The 20,453-nt window shown below is 31.9% G+C and overlaps 2 protein-coding genes and 1 pseudogene across 7 annotated transcripts in view; 2 read left to right on the top strand and 1 right to left on the bottom strand.

Moving 5' to 3' along the window:
- Positions 1-14,402, bottom strand: part of LOC114306908 (uncharacterized) — a 40,454-nt gene extending 26,052 nt beyond the window's left edge. For 2 of the 6 annotated variants that reach the window (XR_014327917.1, XR_014327916.1), the window contains exons 1-7: positions 13,906-14,251; positions 13,036-13,365; positions 12,892-12,944; positions 12,243-12,315; positions 11,035-11,139; positions 5,531-5,719; positions 363-441 (exon numbers count right to left, since the gene is read on the bottom strand). Coding sequence is in view for 2 of the 6 variants with exons in the window: in XM_082866963.1 (XP_082723089.1) it covers positions 415-441; positions 5,531-5,719; positions 11,035-11,139; positions 12,243-12,275 (354 nt within the window). In the remaining 4 variants the exon portion in view is untranslated. Of the gene's footprint in view, positions 1-146; positions 442-5,530; positions 5,720-11,034; positions 11,140-12,242; positions 12,316-12,891; positions 12,945-13,035; positions 13,366-13,905; positions 14,252-14,297 lie in introns of those variants that run through there. The other 4 variants (XR_014327919.1, XM_082866963.1, XR_014327918.1 and 1 more) reach the window with 4 other exon arrangements.
- On the top strand, positions 1,875-3,974 carry LOC145823241 (cyclic dof factor 3-like; annotated as a pseudogene).
- The window catches only part of LOC114317409 (uncharacterized), a 113,954-nt gene continuing 99,454 nt past the window's right edge, over positions 5,954-20,453 (top strand). The window contains exon 1 of the mRNA XM_082866962.1: positions 5,954-6,284. The gene's annotated coding sequence lies outside the window, so the exon portion shown is untranslated. The remainder of the gene's footprint in view (positions 6,285-20,453) is intronic.

Genomic DNA, 20,453 nt, shown 5'->3' with positions numbered 1-20,453 from the left:
AAAGTAGCACAACCACCAGTGACCTGCTATTCATTAAAATCAAAAAAATAAATAAGCACACCAGCCAGTGCCCTGCTACCAATTCAAAGCAAAAAAATTCAAAAACACAGAAGCAAGTACCCTAATATCAATTAAAATGAAACAAATAAATAAAATAGCACACCGCCAGTGCCTTGCTATTCATTAAAAGCAAATAAATAAATAAGCACACCCGCTAGTGCTCTGCTATCAATTTAAAGCAAATAAATTAAAAAACACAGAACCAAGTACCCTAATATCAATTAAAATGAAACCAATAAATAAAATAGCACACCCGCCAATGCCCTGCTATTAATTAAAAGCAAATAAATTAAAAAGCAGACCTGCTAATGCAACTGCTACGGAGGAAGGGATGGAGGAGGTATAGGTTTACTTCTATGTTAAGATGGGGAAATTGAGGACCTATGACAAACAAAAACAGAACATCGAAATAAAGTTAGTAAAGAAGACAATACTTAAGGAAAGTATTGATTATGGCGAGAAAAAAAAGAATCTATGTACGAAAAATATTATTTTGCACATCTTTTCACATTAACAAACTGCATAAGCAATAACAGAGATGAAAGTCTACTACCTTTGTTCAAAGTATGAATAACCATTACATAAATAAACACTTACACAAATGTACCACAACCAACCGTTTGACCACTTCAAACAAAAATTAAATAAAAATATCTACAAAAAAGGATTATTTGATTGGATGAACTATTGGATTATTTGGTAGATCATTTTTTGGTTAATTTTCTAGTATTTCCTATGTCACAGGTGAAGCTGAGTAGCTTCTAAATCGATGGACTATTGGATTTTTTTTCTTAAAACTTCGTATCCGACCTAATGAACTATTGGACTACTGGATTTGGATTATTGTTATTGGATTTTCTAATCTTGATAGAACCTTAATGTTGTGCTTGCATTATGTATATGCATAGAGATTTGAAAAGGAAGTGGGAAAATGTGGGTGAAATGTCAATGAATTATAATTACATTCGACACACATTTTCCATTTCCTTTTTCAAATCCATAGCTAAATCCATGATCCAAACATAACATTAAGGACATATGATGGTTTCAGTGTCATAGAAAGCAAAGCACATTCACATAATTTTCTTCTCTTTGTGTGCTAGTTTATTATTTTCCAAAACAATTTAAAATAAAATAAAATAAATGTGGGAGTGTATTTTCCAAATGTTTTGAGCAAGCTTCAGTCCATATGTCATAGTTACATGAAGTTATATATCATAAAGTGAGTAATTACAAATGATAGCAACTATGGATTTGGTTATAATTCTTGATTAATTATAAACAACAGCAAATAGGACTCACTTTGCTAATTTAATATAAGGATTCTTTTGGTTAAGTGGGGAAAGAAATAATTTTTCAAAAACACACTCGTTCGTGTGGTTGGTAGACAGCATTAAGGTGTGAACAAGAAACTCACGTGTGTTTTGGTCTTTATGGTCTTCAAGTTCATATTGACTGTTTGGGGTGAATATTTATTTTCATGACTTTCACCATCTAATGTTGACAAACAAGAAAGGATAAGCTTTGTACATCTTGGAGATTTTGCATGATAGAAGATAAGTTGGAAGTCTGTCAAAGAACAAGGTAAACATATATAACAAAAATTGAATTGGAATTTGAATTTTAATTTTAATATACAATCTTCACCACCATAGCAATTACAAGTATGCTTTTCTACCCAAGATGAACTATAAAAGCCGAGACCAGTAGTTTAGCGGTATAGGGTTAGACCCTGAGATGAACTGTAAACCTAGACATCTTAGTTTGACTCTTATTAGTGTCTCTTGGGCTTAACCCATACCTGTGGTTTACCAATGATTGCAGGTATCAAAAATTCACTCCATAAGGGTGGGTCAAATGTGGCCCTGCCTTTTAATTGCGTTGTCTAAATCTTAGTGCTGAAAAAATGGACCATCATATCAGAAACCACCCTATGAATAAATGGAATTTAACTCAAAATGCACTTCAAATACCTTAAAAATGGTTAAACAAGCTGCATGGGATATAACACGGAGTTAGATTTTTTTAATTTTCTCACCTGTTATACAGATTTAAACTTTATATAATTTGAATCATACTCAATAAATTTAATCCGTATATTTTAAATTTTAATTTTTTTTCCTTTCTGAATATAACATTGATGGGATCCAATGTGGTTGATGAGGGAGGATATTTCTTGAACAATAAATGATTTTGGGATGCATATAGGATCCACGTATGGTTTCACCAAAAACAGCTACCAGGTGCACAAACCCTTTGGTGGTTTTGCATTCAATACCACCAAAGATATTGGCATAGGTGGAGAGCCATATGAAAAAGCAATATTTATCACAGCTAAGAGTGAAACCCACATACATTTGAGCTTATTTGGGTAATAAAAACACTAAAACGGTGTTGTGATTCTCTATAATCTTTACACTTGGTCGGTCTCTGCTAATAGTTTAGTACACATGCCAATGTCATGCCACTCAATTAAAGAATAAATATCGTTAGGCAGTATTTGAATTTTGAATTTTAATAAAAATTTGTAGAAGATATTAAAAAGAAAATAAAAAGTATTAAAAATTTAGTAATTTAGTATCTCGTGTCACGTGAGTCAAGTAAACCAAAAATAACAATGCTATGATTCCAAGAAAAAAAAAAATAAAAAAACTCTCCTAAATTTCACATCAATAGTCAAGATTCATTTAGAATGTGGCCCCACAACATCAACTTTCAATATACACTATTGATTTGAAATTCATGACAATTTTCTGGTGCTGTAGACTTTTTGAACCAAAAATACCCTATTTGCATTTTCGATTTGAAAAAAAAAATGGAGATAGAAAGGAAAAAACAACGGAAAATTAACAAATATTTAACAGATTTTGGTAACCCATGCCATGTGAGTCAATTAAACAAAAATACCTTTAGATTGTATTTGAATCTTGAATTTGTGGACGAAAAGGAAAAACAAGGGAAAAATGACAAAAATTTAATAGTTTAGTACACCATGTTATGCGAGTCAATTAAACATCACCATCTCTGAAGCTCTACATGCAACTGCAAATGGATTTCAAAACCCTACGCTCAAAAGCAATGGCATGGTTCTCTCTTTTGGCCTAGAAGCACCACTTTGTGAATCCATGGCATCTGTCTTAAATCTTGCTGAGAAACAAAAGGCTCCTAATGGAATCCCTAATGGGTTTTATAAAGTTGAACAAAATGGCGATGATTGTTCTAGCGGATCAACTGTCACAACTTTAAATTCGACAGAGGAAGGAGTGAGAAACGGAATTCAAGAGCCAATGATGGGGAATTTAAATGGCTTCACTCCCTAAATCACTTGCCTCCTTGGCATTCCATGGCCTTATTGGAATTCAGTTGCTCCTATACCGGCTGTTTGCTTGTCTGGATTTCCAATGCCATTCTATGCCACCCCCTATTGGACAGTTCCATGGTTGCCTTCACCATCTCCTACAACAAACCAAAACGTGCCAAGCTCTGCTCCAAACCAAAATTCACCGACTCTAGGGAAACATTTGAGAGATGGGGACTTGATTAAGAAAAATTTAGAGACATCCATTTTGATTCCAAAAACTATAAGGATTGATGACCCTGATGAAGCTACAAGGAGTTCTATATGGGCAACACTTGGGATTAAGAGTGATTCTTCAATGATGAGCAGAGGAGGCCTTTTCAAGGCCTTCCAACCAAAGGGTGGTGAAAAGAATCACACACCAGAAACCAATTTTGCGTTGTGGGCTAACCCTGCAGCCTTGTCTAGGTCGCTCAGCTTCCAAGAACGGTCCTAAAGTAGATGGTGTTACCATTACATCTAATATTTGTTCTCCAAGGTGGCATTTGGAAAGAAATATTGGGTGTTTGAGATCATATTGATTCACAGACTTGTTGAAGCATATGCAACACTTTGAACTGATCAGAGTGGAAAGATGAAGAAAAGGTTCCTCAATGATGGTTTTTTACTTGTAAAATTTAGAACATGTGCCTTCGTTTTTAGGGGCAATTGCAAAAAAATGGAAACTAACTCAAAATCATGTTACTTTTAAAGAGGTATAAGTGAGAGTTGTGTCTCATGTCACAACTTTCACCTGCAGTGGACACAGACCCTGCACCTCCATAAAAGTTACAGTTATTTTGAATTGTTTTCACTGATTTGTAATTCCGCTTGTTTTTATTTTGTATTTTTATTTCGTGAGTGTGAGCAGATGTACATATCTATATATGTAAATACTGACATTAGGAGAGAGAGTGGAAGTAGTTTAGATGCACGAAAATCCTAGAAATCAAATGTTGTAACTGTTAAACTCAATCCAGAAAGTGGCTTGAATAATGGCAATGCAATTCTTCTATCTTCAGAGATTTTCATTACATTTCTTGGTTTATTAGAAACTAGTATTTCTTAAGATTTTCTACATAGACTTCATCAAGAATCCAAGATTTGAGCAAGTGCGAAAGCTAAGGCACAAATGGCGATTCTATCTTTCAAAATGACACAATAAATTATGTAACAAAGGGGATCAAAATGTATGGGTAAACGTACACCTTTAAGAATTTTAAGTGCCAAAATTATGACGTAAATGGTGATAATAAATATTAACAAAAGAAGAGAAGGGTTTGAAGATTTTATTTATTTATTTTTAATTATATATTTTGTGATGGAGATAATAAATATCAACAAATGAAGAGAAGGGCTTGAAGATTTTATTTATTTATTTTTAATATATATTTTGGGATGATGCCAAGGCAATATGCAACAGTTTTCAAACAGACCTGAAATAAAACAAGAAAAGGGTAGGGTCTAGTTTGGACATGTGAAGATATAGTGGCAAATCCAACAGGGTTGAATTTCTTTGAGGGACCCTTTACAGATAAGAAAGTCACAACAGGCCACACAATTTTCCCTTTCATACTAAAAAACTTTAACTACAAAGTGAAAGGTTGACACAAATTTCCTCCCATCTTTTTTCTCTCTCTCAACAATGCATAAAAATAAAAACATATGATGGAGAAATAATAAAATGGCATGTCTTAATTTTGAGTTTTGTAGGCATACTGTTTTTTTAAAAATTTATCTACATAATATTTTTACAAATTTCCTCCCAAAACCATTCTACAAACATAAACAGATTTCAATAAACAAATAAAAAATTACAGTCTCATATCAGTTACATGAGTAAAAAATTCAATTACCCACACATCAAATTTCACACACTCAAGCCAAATTTCAAGTATATATATATATATATATATGAAATCAAAACAACTACCAAAGCAAACAAACATAAAAAACCTAAACCAATTCAAATCATATTTTCCTAATTTTATAAACCAACCTAGTGAGTTCACAATGGTGAAAGGGGCAGTTTCGAAGAAGGGGATTTCAGTCTAGGGTTTCATAGAATGGAGATGGAGAAAGGGAGAGAAACAAGTTGCAGCGAGAGAGAGAGAGAGAGAGAGAGAGGCATACCTTGAGGCGAAGTCGAGGGCACGTTATGTTCACAGGATAGTCTTCGAGGGCGAAGAAGAGCTTCGAAGTCGTGTCTGAAAAAAAGCTCCGAAGTCGTGTCTGAAGAAGGCGAAGAGAAGCTTCGGAGTCGTCTCTGAAGAGAGCTCTGGAGTCGTGTCTGAAGAGGGCGAATAGGAGCTTCGGATTGGTCTGAAAAATGGTTTTGGGAAAACAAAGTGAAGAGGGTTTATGGAACATACAACAATCGGTGAACAAAATTGTAACCGGTTGAGAGGGTATTCAATATTTTCAATCAAATTATTTGATGGTTGAGATTAATTTATAAATATCTAATGGTTTAAAATAAATGTGTACATGATGTGCACTATTTAATAAGGTGCACATCTTAATAGCTCCCAATTTCTAGAGGTGGTGACGCAATTGATGAGATATCTAGTCGTTTCTCTTGTTTATTACGTGCTGAAAATCCTAACCCTAATTTACCCCACAAGTTGGAATTAAAGAAGGGCTCTGCTTTGCTGACCATTAAAACCCGTTTTGATTCTCACCAAAGTCATCACTGATCTCATCGCTCAATCGCAGACGAGCATATATATATATATACACATACATAAAGCACCCAACCCACACACTCGTATTTCATTGTCTTTGCTGTTTATTTGTGATCTTTCAACCATATATCTTTCAAAAAAGCTAGGGTTTTTCGGGAGCTGATTGTACTAGTTTCATGCTTGAGCTCATCATCTACCGAAAGGTAACAAAATTTTATAATAATTTAAATTATGATGAATTGAATCTATATGATGAGTTGATCGATTTGTATAAGCAATTTTAGTAGCAGGTGATTAAATTGGTTATTATTATGATGTCCAAGTTCTGAACTTTAGAAAAAAGATTGTGACCTACAATTTAGAATCTGACAATTTACCACAATGACATGTGTCAATTTTTTATTTGTCACCAACTCAACTATTTGAAGCCCAATCTCCTTGTAAACTATTCATCTTAACTTTAAGACCTCTTAAACCGTCCTGTGTTTTGTGTGTTTTATGGATTTTGTTTTGTTTTGTTTTGTTTTGTTTTTTTAAAGTTAATATTATTTATTTTTGGTTTGTGTAGATGATAGTTAGTTTTATATAACCCAATAAAACTTATGATTAATTTAAGAACTTTAGTAGGTAATTTTATAAGCTAAATTCCAAGGAAAAGGGGAAAAAGTTCTCTTGGTCATGTTTTATGTTATTCCAGTTTCATTGATTGTTATGATTTTATTTATGATATGAATATATGATTATGACATCCGGGTTTGATTGTGGTTGATCGGGCAGTTGACCGTTAACCCTTCTTCTCCGCAGTTTATTCAAATGACCATATTTTAGAACATCACTTGAAATCATTATCTTGATATACTAACAATAAATTGTTTATGAGCAGTATTCCGTGAAATTGTTTTAATTGAAATAAAAAATAGACAATGCTGGACTATTTTACAAGACTTTAAATGACATGAGATGGAATTGAATTGTAGCCTTCACAATAATCCAGCACCATAATTGATTAGAACTGTTATAAGGAGCATGCTATATTCATTTTTACAAACCTTCTGGAGCTATGGAGGATAATATTCAGCTTGTTTGGTTCCAGTTTTCAAAAAATTTTACTTTTTTATTTTTCATATTTTAATGTTTTCAATGAATTTTTTTAATATTTTAATCAATTTTTTTTTTTAATTTTTAGACACACCTAACATAAACACACTTAAAAAGTATAATATTTGTGAAAAAAATCATTAAAAAATACACTAAATACAAAAATAATACAAAAATTTAGTACATTTTCGTATTTTTGTGTATTTATTAATTTTTAAAAATATTTTTTCACAAATATTTTACTATTTAGATACATCTAAATAAAGTGCATCTAAAAAGGTAAAAAAATTACTTAAAATTTAAAAAATATTCAATAAAAACAAAAAAAATACGAAAAATAAAAAACTCAGTTTTCAAAAAACTAAATTCAAAAAATTGAAACTAAACACACTAATTATTATTGTGAAGTTTAGTAAGGATTATACCTATAAGTAACATTTTACAGTTGTATGGTTATGGATATAGATATAGATAAATAATTATTCTTTCTTCCCTTCTCTCTCAACCTAGTGCTGTCTATCAAAACTCTTAGCCAAGGTTCTGAAAAACGGTTGCGGTCGCCGTAACGGTGGCGGTGATGCGGTTGCGGTTGCGGTTGCGGGGTGTAAAGGCCGTAGTGTAACAGTTGCGGTAACCGGAACCATGAATTTTTTTATTTTTTGCACAATTTGAAAAAAACTTACCGATACACTTATTTTTTTTCCATGATCATATTTATTGGGTTAAAAATAAATATTGATCAATTTTTGTAAATTTTTAAGTATGATTCAATATATTTCATATTTTTAAATCACTATAAACTGAGTTTTTTACATTTTATTTTAATAATTAATGACTTTATATTATACAAAAAATCAATCACTAACTATTATATATAAGATAAACAATGACAAAAGTAAGAGAATAAATAAGAGCCTAAATATATATATATATATATACATATTTTTACCAAGCCAAATAGATAATGACCACACTTATTATTATTATTATTATTTTCAAACAATACATAGATAGACACACACAAACAAAATGGTTTAGTGATTGCAGCTGAATTGAATAGCATAGGTCTTACAGTTTCAACAAATCAATAACATGTTCTTCATCTTCCCTTTTCTCTCTCTCTATCTCTTGCTCCTTCATTTTCTCTTTGTATCTTCCCTCTTGTCTCCATCCCTCTTCCCCCATTTTCAGCTTTTTTTTGTGTGTTTTTTTGAAAGAAACAGTTTGGAACCGTTACGTAACGGTGCGTAACAGGCCGTTACGGCTGTTACGTCACCGTTACGACTGCTACGGTAGCCGCTACGACCGACACACCTGTGAATCTCATTCACACTGCAAAAGCGGCCGTAACGGGTGGCGGTAACCGCCAGAACGGCCGCTTTTTAAAACCTTGCTCTTAGCTTACTTCGCCCTTATCAAATCTCTTGGCATTCCTCCAAATTATAATCCTGAATTTTAAAATTTGTGGACCATGTGGTTGAGAACATCAGTAAGTATATTATGGTGTAGAAAGTATGATTTGTTTATTTAAATTATGCACTTTAGATGAATTACTTTAATATCTATTTTCTGTTCTTGCCTTTTTGAGATGTTGATTAATGATTTAACTTTTAAATTAGATTCAAAGTTTTATTTGCTATGGCTTGGCTGGAGAAGAAAAGATGGTTTTGTAGAGTTTTGTGCTATATTGCATCCAACTTTATGAGGGATGAGGGCTTCTTGTCAAGTGTGGTTGCACAAATTGCTAGTAATAAAGGAAAATTATGCTTCTCTTTGTCTTGTCTTGCCTTAGTCTAGTGATTATTTGCGCGATTGTGATTTGGTCAGTAGGAGTTGATTAACCGGAGGATTGAATTGTTTCTTCTTTTTTGAGATGTGATGTGTGCTCCAAATTAGTAACACTATTTCTGAATGTATTTAGTTAGGTGGGGTCCTTTTAGAAGTCTTTTGTTGTTGTTTTGTCGTCTTCCTAGATTTTGGTGTACTTTTACAGTTAATTTCTTTGGCAATTCTTTGTCATATGTTGTGAGCAATACACTTAGTTTCGTATCATGATGTTTTGTAATTGGTGAAATTCATGGTCTCCCTTTGAGTTCTTTTGAGGCTTTTTCGGATGCTTTCATTTGGTTTCTTTAGGGTCATCAATTTCTTATCTATTCCTTTTGAGGATAGGTAACTTCTGGAATTTGATTCCTACTTTTAACAATATTGTTAACTTAGACCATCTCCAATGGTTCACCAAACTTAACATCAAATTTGAATTTTGGTAAAAAAAGTCACTGTTTGGTGCTCCAACGGTTGCACCAAATCGGTATCAAATTGAGAATTCACCAAAAAATTCATCAAAGTGAGAACAGGCAGCAGCTTTCACCATTTCACTGTGCGTGACCGTTGGGGAGACCAACTGGTCGACCAGCCGGTTGACCGGCCCGTTGACCAACCGGTCCACCGGTTCCCTTACAAAAATTTTGGTTCAAACAGGTCAAAAGGTTCAAAGAGGTAAAAAAAATATATATATATATATATATCTGCCTTACCGGTCGACCCCTGTTTTGATGCCCACCATTGGAGCAGTCTGTATCAAAATGAGAAAATGGGTCTTTTTTAACTCAAATTTGGTGAAAAATTTGGTAAACGATTGGAGATGCTCTTACATGCTTGGTTTTGTCATCAAATTTTACTTCTTTGGGGGCTTCTCTTTTCTAAGTTTTGTGTAATGGGGTAAAATGAAATTTTGAGGGTTCGATCCTAGTTTGTTTCTTGCTTGAAGTGAGTAAGAAGGAAAGTATGAGTTCGTTGGCATGATCGAATTTATCATAGAAATTAGGGTAAACTACATCAGGTCCTAATAGTTGGATTTAATTCCCATCAAGTCCTATTAAAAATAATTCTTAGTAAAATCGTTGCTAAAAATAATTTTTTGTGACGATTTTTTGCATATGTTGCTAAAAATTGACAATTAGTGACTTTTTTTGTGACGAATTTTTCAAACTGTCGCTGAAAGTTGAAAATTAGTGACTTCTTTTGTGACGATGTTTTTAAACTGTCATTAAAATTTATAATTTAGTGACATTTTTGTGATAAAATTTTTACACTGTCGCTAAAAATTAACAATTAGTAATTTTTTTAACAGTATTTGATGAAAAATGCCATTAATTATCATAGTACTTACTAGACAATGAGTCCACTTATTAGGACTTACAAGTAAATCCCCCTAGAAATTATGTTCCCAAGTGTTTCTATTTTGGCATCCCTTTGTGGATGAAGGATGGTGAGGTGGTTGGTGATGGACCCTCTAGGAAGATGGTAGGTGCCAAGATGGTTGAAGATCACCAAAGGTGGAGGAGTGGGGAAAACAACCTTCGATAGAGAGAGGGTGGCAGTGGAGAACTCTCAAGCTTGCTAGAGGAGAGATGGGCTTGCTTGTGTCTTGCATACATGGTAGAGTACCCCCTTTCATAGGAGGATTGAACCATGGAGGACAGCTCACCATGGATAAGTGGGTCATCTTCCTTGGTTTGATAGTCTGGAGGTTTCAACTGTCCATTATTATAGTTAGGTCTTGGAAGATATATTATGGAGATGATGGTGGGTACGTGTGAATGTGATAAGCATGGGAGATTGTATCATAATATCTGTTGAGGTAGGTATGATACATTATTGGAGATATTAAACCCCTTGGTCAAGGCCCTGCTCTCTAAGACTGATTAAGGTGAGGCCACCACTTGGGGTGAGCCAAGCAACATTATGATCCTTTGACTTTAGCCAACTTGTCACAATTCTCTAGTGATTCCCAATGAAAGTGCTAGCCCATGCACCATTAAAATGCCTAATAAAAAATTTAAAATTTTTTACCTTCATTGGGGTAACATTATATGTAGATACACCAGTTATAGGGGTTGAACTTTGATTTTCAGCAGTGTAAAATGAGAGGGCACTTTCTCCTGGTTTAACCCTTACCTATAGATACAATCCCATAACATAACAGTTCAAACACCAAAAAGGATATAAGTCCCCTGATACACATATATACACGCATACAAAATAAATATGTTATGTTTATATATAGGCTAAATTACAATGATCTTCCAGAGGTTTAGAGAAAATAAAGCAAGCCTCCCAGTTTTGGTATAATTACATTGGGCTCCCTTAATATTTTAATTTGCATAACACTTAAACCCCTTTTCCTCAATAATTTGTTGGTGCGATTGATGAAAAAATGATATTATCATCCATTTTACACTGAAATATATATTTTTCCTTAGTTATTCTTGTGTTTCACACTCTTTGTATTTGTTTCGATTAAGAGTAGCTATTTGGCTCGATGGCCTATCCAACGCACCGAACCCAACTCGATAATTTTAGGATTAGAGAAAAAATATTTAGCTCATAGGGGTACAGCGGGCTGAGATTTTGGTCCATTTAATTTTCAGGCTGGACTGGAGATGAGGAGTTTTAGCCCAATCTGCCTAGTCCAACTCTACCCGGCCCACTCCACCCACTTATAAAATTTTAATTTTAATTTTATATTACTTAGTTACAAAATAAATTAGAAAAATAATAAAAATAAGAAATATGTATATACTTTTTTCTAAGGCTTAAATTAAAATATTTGTTAAATGACCGTATTTATTTTGCAATTGAATTTTGTTAATGTTTCAAATTTAAATAATTATTAAAAGAGTCTAAATAATTTAATAACTTTCAAGAAAACATAAAAATAAAAAAATTAGTAGCTCAAGTCTAATGGTTTGTTAAGTGTACGGGCCTAGGATTTAGAAGTTCTTGTAGGACCGAACTTTGGATGGCTAGATTAAGCCCGATGTCGAGTTGGATTGGGCTTGGGATGATACATATGCTCTTATTATATAGTGCAAGCCTGGCTCGGTATTTGTCAACCCCTAGTTTCAGTACCTTTAATCTTACTAAAAAGGAGGTTAACGTAATTATGCCAAAACTATCGAGCTACTTGTATTTTTTCCAAATCTCAGGTGAGGTTAGTGTAATTAACTCATATATATAATATGTTATGCGTATATATGACACATGATAAACTAGATAACCTCGCGTTGAGTAGGAACAAACTGCCATTGCATTCCATCAGCCACATCAGCATTGAACTGCACCACAATCTCCCTGAAACAAGAGATTGTGAACTTGTAACAAAGCATGCAAATGGGACAAATTCATCTCAATTGAAATTTTAGATCAAGATATTCTCAGAAAATGTACCGGATGGTCACATAGGGACTTCAATTAACAATTAAGAAGTACAATAAATATGCATAGTTCTAAAATTAGTTGCTTCACTCTAATTTCTTGATTTAAATGAAGTTTCAGGATGAATGAAACTATGCTATGTTACAAATGGAAGCAAATATAGGGGTTCATATAGTCAATGTATCAGTTCTTTGTACTATAGAACTTGATCAGTTTTGTAAAACTTCATTGATAACGTTTAATAACAAAAGAAAAATTGTAGCTTTTTTCTCCCGCTCTAGTCTCTGTCAAACTTATCCTCTCTTGCAACTTTTAATTAACAGCATAAATACATATATATATATATATATATAAACAAATCAATCTCTGCAAAAAAAATTGCAAAAATGCAAAACATATAATTCCACCTTATAAGCTTTACTTCTTATCACAAATGGAAAAAGGTTTTAACCATTGTACTAATTGATAATATAGACAACGAAGAGTTGCTACCTGGTGGTACGTGTTCCGTCTTGAGCATGGCGAGCAATCTTTTCTTCAACACTCTAAAACATACTAAGGACTTTAAATACCATCTATGAGGGTTGAAAAAAAAAAAAAAAGTTCTGAACAGAAAATCATGAGATTGAGTCTCACCTCATGGCGCTGAACAGTACCCCCATATCCAGTAGCTTAGCAAAATCTCCTATACAGAGGAATCGCAGTGTAAGTACACCCCACCATTGCAAAAACCAATCCCGTCAGATATAAAAGCATCTTTTTGATTTATGTTCTCGGGTAGCATGAGTTGCATATTGGCGCCGCACATCCAAACATGGAGTTAACTGACCACATTTACCAAATGACCCCACACTTGATTCGCATCTTGTCATTACACCCCGAAATTCATAACTGAAATCCCACCCATTTCTAGTACTATTAGGTCCCACAAAATTACGTGTCAACCATGAAGAATCGAGTGAGCACCTGAAAATCAAATTTATCATTTAGACCAAATCTAAATAAATAAGGGCATCTCCAATCCTTGACTCAAAACCCTATCAAATTTAAATTTGGGTATAAATCACTCAAAACACCATCCACTCCTGAGAACCCAAACCTATACCAAATTGAGATTTACTCAAATTTTTACACAAATCAAGGGAGATTCAAATGTTTATTCAACATTTTCAAAGCTATTTGTGGCTCTCAAATTTACCGCTCTACTACGGATTGTTTTGGAAACTAGGTATTTTAATTGATTTTTTTGATCTTTTACGAAAAGACTTGCAGAAAAGTAGATAGAAGAGTTGACTTTTTGGTAGTAGTTTTTTTTAACTTTTTGGCTAAAATAGCCTGTTTATCAAATAAAGTTTTTACTTAGATTTTTACTTAAATTGATTAAAATGTTAAGGGCTGGAGATGACCTAAGCTAATTAAATTAGAGTAATGTGTGTAAGCCCAGATTTGTTTGTGTGTGATAAATATGAATTAGATATATTAATACGTTTTAATGAACGAAGTTACCTGTATCGAGAAGAGGAGTGATGTACATCCTTGTAAATCTGAGGCAATCTGAAAACCCTAGACCATGACATGTTTGGAGATATAAAGGCACTCTTAGTAGCATCTGAAACAACAAAAAAATTCAACTAAGACTCAATTCATTTCACAGTCATTCTCTGTTTGGTAGTTGAGAATCCTGAAAAAACGAAAACTTGTTTTTGGTTAATGAGGGTGTATTTTGAAACAAAATAAACAAATAAATAAAATCAAGATAGGAGAAGATGAGAGCAGAGAGCTTTCCATTTTTGTAAAAAAACAATAATAGATGCAATCTGCGCTGTTTCTCGGCAACCAAACAAATGTTAAATAAGCAAGATCGACATAAAACACCAATTAAAGTTTAAGGACCATACCAGAGCTTCGACGGGCAGCTGAACGATCAAGAAGATGCCGTGTATACATACCTCAGATGTAGCTGGGCTTTTCAAGGCCCGACCCACAAGCCAATTTGAGTTTTGTTAATGGTAAGGTGAGAACTTTGTTACTGTTGATGATATTATATTATTCCAATTTCTTAAATTTAATTTTAATTCTTCATTTTTTTACTTTTTTTTATATTATTATGTTATTATATTATATAAAAAAAATAATATATTATATATAATATAATAATATAAGAAATTGGAATAATAATATTATATTATAATATAATATAAATTAATAATATAATATAATGTATTATTATAATATAATAATATAATATAATATTAAAATAATATATAATATAATAATATAAGAAATTGGAATAATATAATAATATTATTATATTATTATATTATATAAAAAATAATAATATATAATATAATGATATAAGAAATTGGAATAATATAATATAATAATAATATAACAATATAAAAAAGCCCCTACCCTGTAATATTTGGAAGTATCCTAACAAGCCCTTGATTCCTAAACTCAGAAATTTTCCTTGACTCCTTGCAAATCCACTTTGAAGATTCAGTCCGCGGGTCAACATCAATAATTGGTACTTCAGTAGAAGAAGACAAAATTTGTAGAAGATAAGGCTTCTCTTCAATTATCAGAAAAATGCACGCCAAGAAACGACAAAAGATTCTATAAATATTTGTGTCTGTAATTATTTGAGTCTGTCTGTGATAAGCCTTCTCCTTCACTCACTGCTTTAAAAAAGCAGATGACCCCTACCCTGCTTTATTAAAGAAAAACTGTGAGGATCCTTATACGTGTCCTGTAATAAATTATAGTGTCAAAATTTTATCAAAAATAGAGGATTGAATGATGTGCGATGGGGTCCAAAGCAGTACCCGGCATCATTATCCAAACCCTTTACTTGTTTTTATCTGTGTAGAAAGTTTGTCAAAATAGGCATATAATTGTATACATATAGCCTTGTCTTTATTAGATTTTGAAAAAGCCTAAGTTTAGGCTTGAATAGGTTTTGAATAGGCCTTAGACTTTTAGGAAAAGTTTAGCCGTAAGATGTTAAGCATAGATTTGGAGTTTTTGTTCTTATCTTCTTTTTGTTGTATAAATTGGCATTCATGCCAACGGAAGAGGCAGAATGAAAAATTCCCCTTCACTCTGCTTTATAAAAAAATTTCGACCCCTCTCAAAAACCTCTAAGTGTTCCAAGTCTCTCAGAATTTCAGAGTCTGTAATATAATTTTCGTAAGTATATTCCTTATGAAGTGTAAGTAGTCTCTCTTTTTTCTTAAATATTTCAAAAGTGTAACTCTTCTATTCTAAAAATTTATTTTTTTTTTGGAAAAACTAAGTTCATGGAATGCTTGTTTGCTCATTAATATTACATGCTTTGCACCTTCGTAGTATCTGTTGTTTTCTATTTTACTACTGAGTGACCTTAGCTGAAGAGCCCGTGTGAGCCGTGGTTAGGCGTTGGAGGGCAAATTGTAGGCAGAAAGGAAAAGTAAAAAATAGAAAATAAAAATATATTATGTTGAATGAGACTTACCTTTAAGGTGAGAGTACATGTAATGAAAACAAACATTGCCTAAAAATAGTTTTGCCAAAGAAAAAAAATTTAGAATAAAATGAGAGCAACCTGAGTAGAAATATTAAGGAAATATTGTCCATAAAAGGAATTTAAAAAATCAAAACTTTATGTCCTTAGAAGAAAAACTTAGGACTAAAATCAAAATCAATACTGAACTTATACAAGAATTAGAAGATCAAAAATTAAGATATTAGTTTCTATTATCATTAACCTCCGGTAGATCTCTAGAAAATTATAGTTTGAAACTCACTCAAATAAATAGACAGATAACTATAAAACAAAAAACATTACAGCTAGCTATACAACAACTTGAAAATTTATTAGCTTAACTGTAGAATTAATTAGATAATTCTCAGCCCAATTTCAAAATAGTGGTAGACCACTAACTCATCACCCCCAAAAAATTGGTATCAGTGCAGTGTTCGGTTTTAGGACAGTTTAAGTTAGTTTATGCATTTTGCTTATTTAAATAGAGTAGTTTTTATTTTTGGACAATTTAGTTATAAATTTCATATTATAGTAGCTTTTAATAATTTTAAAGCAGGATTTAATTTTGTGTATGAAAAGAGTAGAATATTTAGATTTAGAACTCAGCAATCATAACCATCATCTTAATATAGATAAAAATAAATTCCGTTGTAATTTTGAAGGTACTTTTTCACATCAACCCCATAGTGAACATAATTCTCAGTTAAATAGTATTGTAGATTATTAGATTAATTTTGCAGAAAATATTAAAAAGGACGTACATAAAATTAGTAATCTCTTTACTTTATCTATAGACTATCTTCGTAATACTTGCAGTATAATTAAAGATCAAGATAAAAAATTAGACTATATCCAAGACCAGTGTAGTTCAATTTTACACAAACGAACAGATTTAAATTTAGAAAAATTTCCCACTAAGCTAGAAATAGAAACTCTAATTTCAGCTACAAATACTAGCAGTTCAAAACAAATAGAATTAGAATTTAAGCAACTAATTGAAAAAATTCATAGTCAGATAAATCAAATAGCTAAACAAATAGAACAAATCAACCAAATTCAAGATAATTTAAAACAAAAATTAGAAATCTTAGAACAATTAATAAGATCTTAGTTTATGAGTAGTGATAAAAAAGCTAATAGAGATTACCAGACTATTTTAAAACAAGCAGAAGATTTTCATAATAACCTAGAAGGAATTAGTAGCTATCAAGGAATAAATCAATCAGATAAAAGATCAGTAAGACAAAATAATATAGAAATTTTATTTCTAATCAGATTGTGTGAAAAAATTGAAGAATTATCAGAACAATTACACAGTGTAGAAAATCGTTTAACTTCTTTAGAAAGAATAATACTTCAAAAAGGAAAAGGAGTAGAAGGACAAACAAACAAGCCCCAATCTCAGGTAAACGAAGAAGATATAGTTAGATATTTCGAAAAGCTTAAATTACCAAAGAAATTCGCCTGTAGAACTTACAGAAAATAAAAATGTTTAAATAACTAGTAAAAGGTAGTAGTAGCAAAAAGCGTAATGAATATGAAGATATTAAAATGGAAGAATTTATAGACGTAGAACAACAAATAGAAAAATTTAAGAAAGAAAAACTAGAATTAATTCCAGCTAAATATGTATATAAGCTAGGTAAGGTTCATAAAAAACAATATCTATTTAAACACTACGGTGAACAAATGATTAGTGTAACTCATGAAGATGAAAAAATAGAGCTAAATTTAATAGACTGAGAAAGCTATAAATATGCAGTAACTAAATACCTTAAAATGACCCACTTAGGATTAATTGTAGTAGGAGTTAAGGCTTTAACCAGAGAAAATTTAGGAACTAAAGTTTTTGTATATCTTTATGATGATAGGTTTAATGATGTAGGACAAAGTATTTTAGGCAGCTATGAATTATATATGAATTCAAAAGGAGGAATAGTTTATTTTACACCAGATTTCCTATTACCAACCTCGACCTTTCATAAAAAGATAAAAATAGGAATAAAAAGTAGGGGATACAAAATGAAAAAAGGAGAAAATAATTTATTAGTTTGCACAGGATTTTTAGGCTTAGTAGTTTCAGAAAGCAATACTCACTATAGACTTACAAATTACCAGATAGTTAAGTTATTAGGCGCAAAAGGAATAAAGGCACTACTAGCTAAAAAATTTAATTCTGAAGATAATGCAGCATTAGATTGGAATTTAGGAGATTTTTTTAGGACAAAAGAGATTAGCCCCTCAAGATAACTTATTATATCAAAAAGCAGATGGCAGTTATGCAGTAAGATTCACTCAATATACGTATGTAGCGCCAGAAAAATCTGAAGATGATGAATTTAGTAGTATAGATAGGGAAGAAAATCAAGATAGTCGTAGTGACATAAATCAGCTTTATGTAATGACAGAGGAAAAAACAATATCACCAAATAAGATATATAATATTGATGAGATAGATTTAGAAAATTTCACCCTAACCGATATGAACAAAATACTAGATACCAGATATTATGAATATTTAGCCAGAGGAGATACTCATGACGAGGCAGTATCATTTTTAGATTAGGAATTTCATACTGAATATGTAGATGATATCATAGAAAATAAAATACATCCTAGCGAAATATTTAGAATGCCAAAACAATCTAATTTAGAAGATACTTTTTATATGAATACAGAAAGCACAGGAACTAGTAACACACAACCAATTGTAGAAGATCCCGTAGAACCAATGCATTATGCAGTAGGAGGAAGAAGGCCATTAGCAAGTTCAGGACGTAGTAATGCAGACCCGAATAAAAGTTATAGATTTCATGGAAAGCGTAGACAACCAGATATGAGTATACAATTACAGTCGGCTAATAACCAAGGAACCCTTTTAGACTTAGCTAGATTCGACCCTCAAATATGGCAAGAAGTAATAGAAAAATGGAAAAAAGATGCAGTAAAAGCATGGATGAGTAATCCCTATGAATCAACGGATATGTGGGAATATATGGAGACACTTTTAGGAGATCCAGCTTTTAATATATATTTAACCTTTAAAGGAAAATATGAGGAGACAATTAGACAGCTTAAAGGACTAGGAGATAACACTTGGAATTTCACTAGCTTTATATAAGAAATACTTATAGGATATGACCCTTCCAGACGAAATACTTACACTCAAAGCATAGCATTAACTGAATTAGGTCAGATAACATTAGGAAGTTGGAAATATATTGTACGCTTCAGTAAAGAATACTTAGCCATAGCAGCTAGAACTGGAAAAAGTTTTGATAAAGAAATAGGAAATAAATATTTTAGAAAATTACCCGGAGAACTAGGAAGAGAAATAGAAAATAAATGGTCAATTTATTATGCAAACTTACCAGCCCAAATAGCCTCAGGAGAAGTAAAGATAAAAGGAACCTTAGGAATAGGACCTAGGATAGTTTTTACAGTCCATAGACTTAAAGAAAAATGTATAGAAGTTAAAATATAAAAAGATTTGAAAAAACAAAATTATGATTTTTGTAGTAGCATAATATATACTCCTCAGCAATATGAAGATAAAAATAATAGGAAAAAATACAAAAAATATGGAAAATATAGAAAAGAACAAATATTGGAAGAACACATATAGAAAACCATGGAAAAAATAGAAATTCATTAGAAAAAGTAGAACTTTTAATAAGATAAATTATAAGCGACTACCCAAAGAAGAAAAAGATAAAAGAAAACAGAGATATGTTAGAAAACCCAACAGTAAAAAATGCAATTATTTTATATGTGGAGAACCCAATCATTTTCCAAAAAACTGCCCAAAAAGACAAAGGCCTAATACTAATAAACAAATAGAAAGACTGCATATCATAGAAGACTTAGAAGAAGATATAGTTAGCATAAATGGCGATGATTCAGAAGTCTATAGCATAGTCAGTGATTATGAATATCAAATAGAAGCCATAAGTTCAGATAGTAATTCAGAAAGTGATACAGATGTAGATAATCTTTTAGGCAACTCAACCAAGAAACAGGAACGACTCATTCTCATGATACTTTCTTTATGATGGAATGTAATGCAGATACTGAATGTCAACATAATTTTCAAATAGGTCTAGGATTTGATATCACTAGATGCAGCTATTGTAATTGATTGCCATCTAAAGATAAGCGAGTTCAGTGTTTATTATGCAGTATAACCTATTGTATAGTCTGTCTCGAAAAATTAAACATGACACATAAGACAACATTAGGAAATAACAGAGAGGATCATAGTATAGAAAGTAGAGAATTACATTTAACAATTAGAGAATTAGAAATACAAGTAAGAGAACTCAAATTACAAATACGAGAGATAGAAACTAAGACTAGTTTTGACATAGAATGTTTAGAACTAGAAAATAGACAGCTTAAACAGCACCTAGAACAATTTCACAATAAATACCCTTTAAAAGATAAACTGATTGAAGAACATATGAATTCTTTAGAATTAGTCAACCTAGTTGATTCTCAACCCTTTAGTCAATACTCTCAAGCACAACCAGAT

The sequence above is a fragment of the Camellia sinensis genome, chromosome 4 (genome assembly GCF_055761805.1).
Source record: "Camellia sinensis isolate YWXY chromosome 4, ASM5576180v1, whole genome shotgun sequence".
Taxonomy (NCBI): domain Eukaryota; kingdom Viridiplantae; phylum Streptophyta; class Magnoliopsida; order Ericales; family Theaceae; genus Camellia; species Camellia sinensis.
Note: the sequence above shows the minus strand (reverse complement) of the source record. Positions and strands in the feature narration are given on the sequence as shown.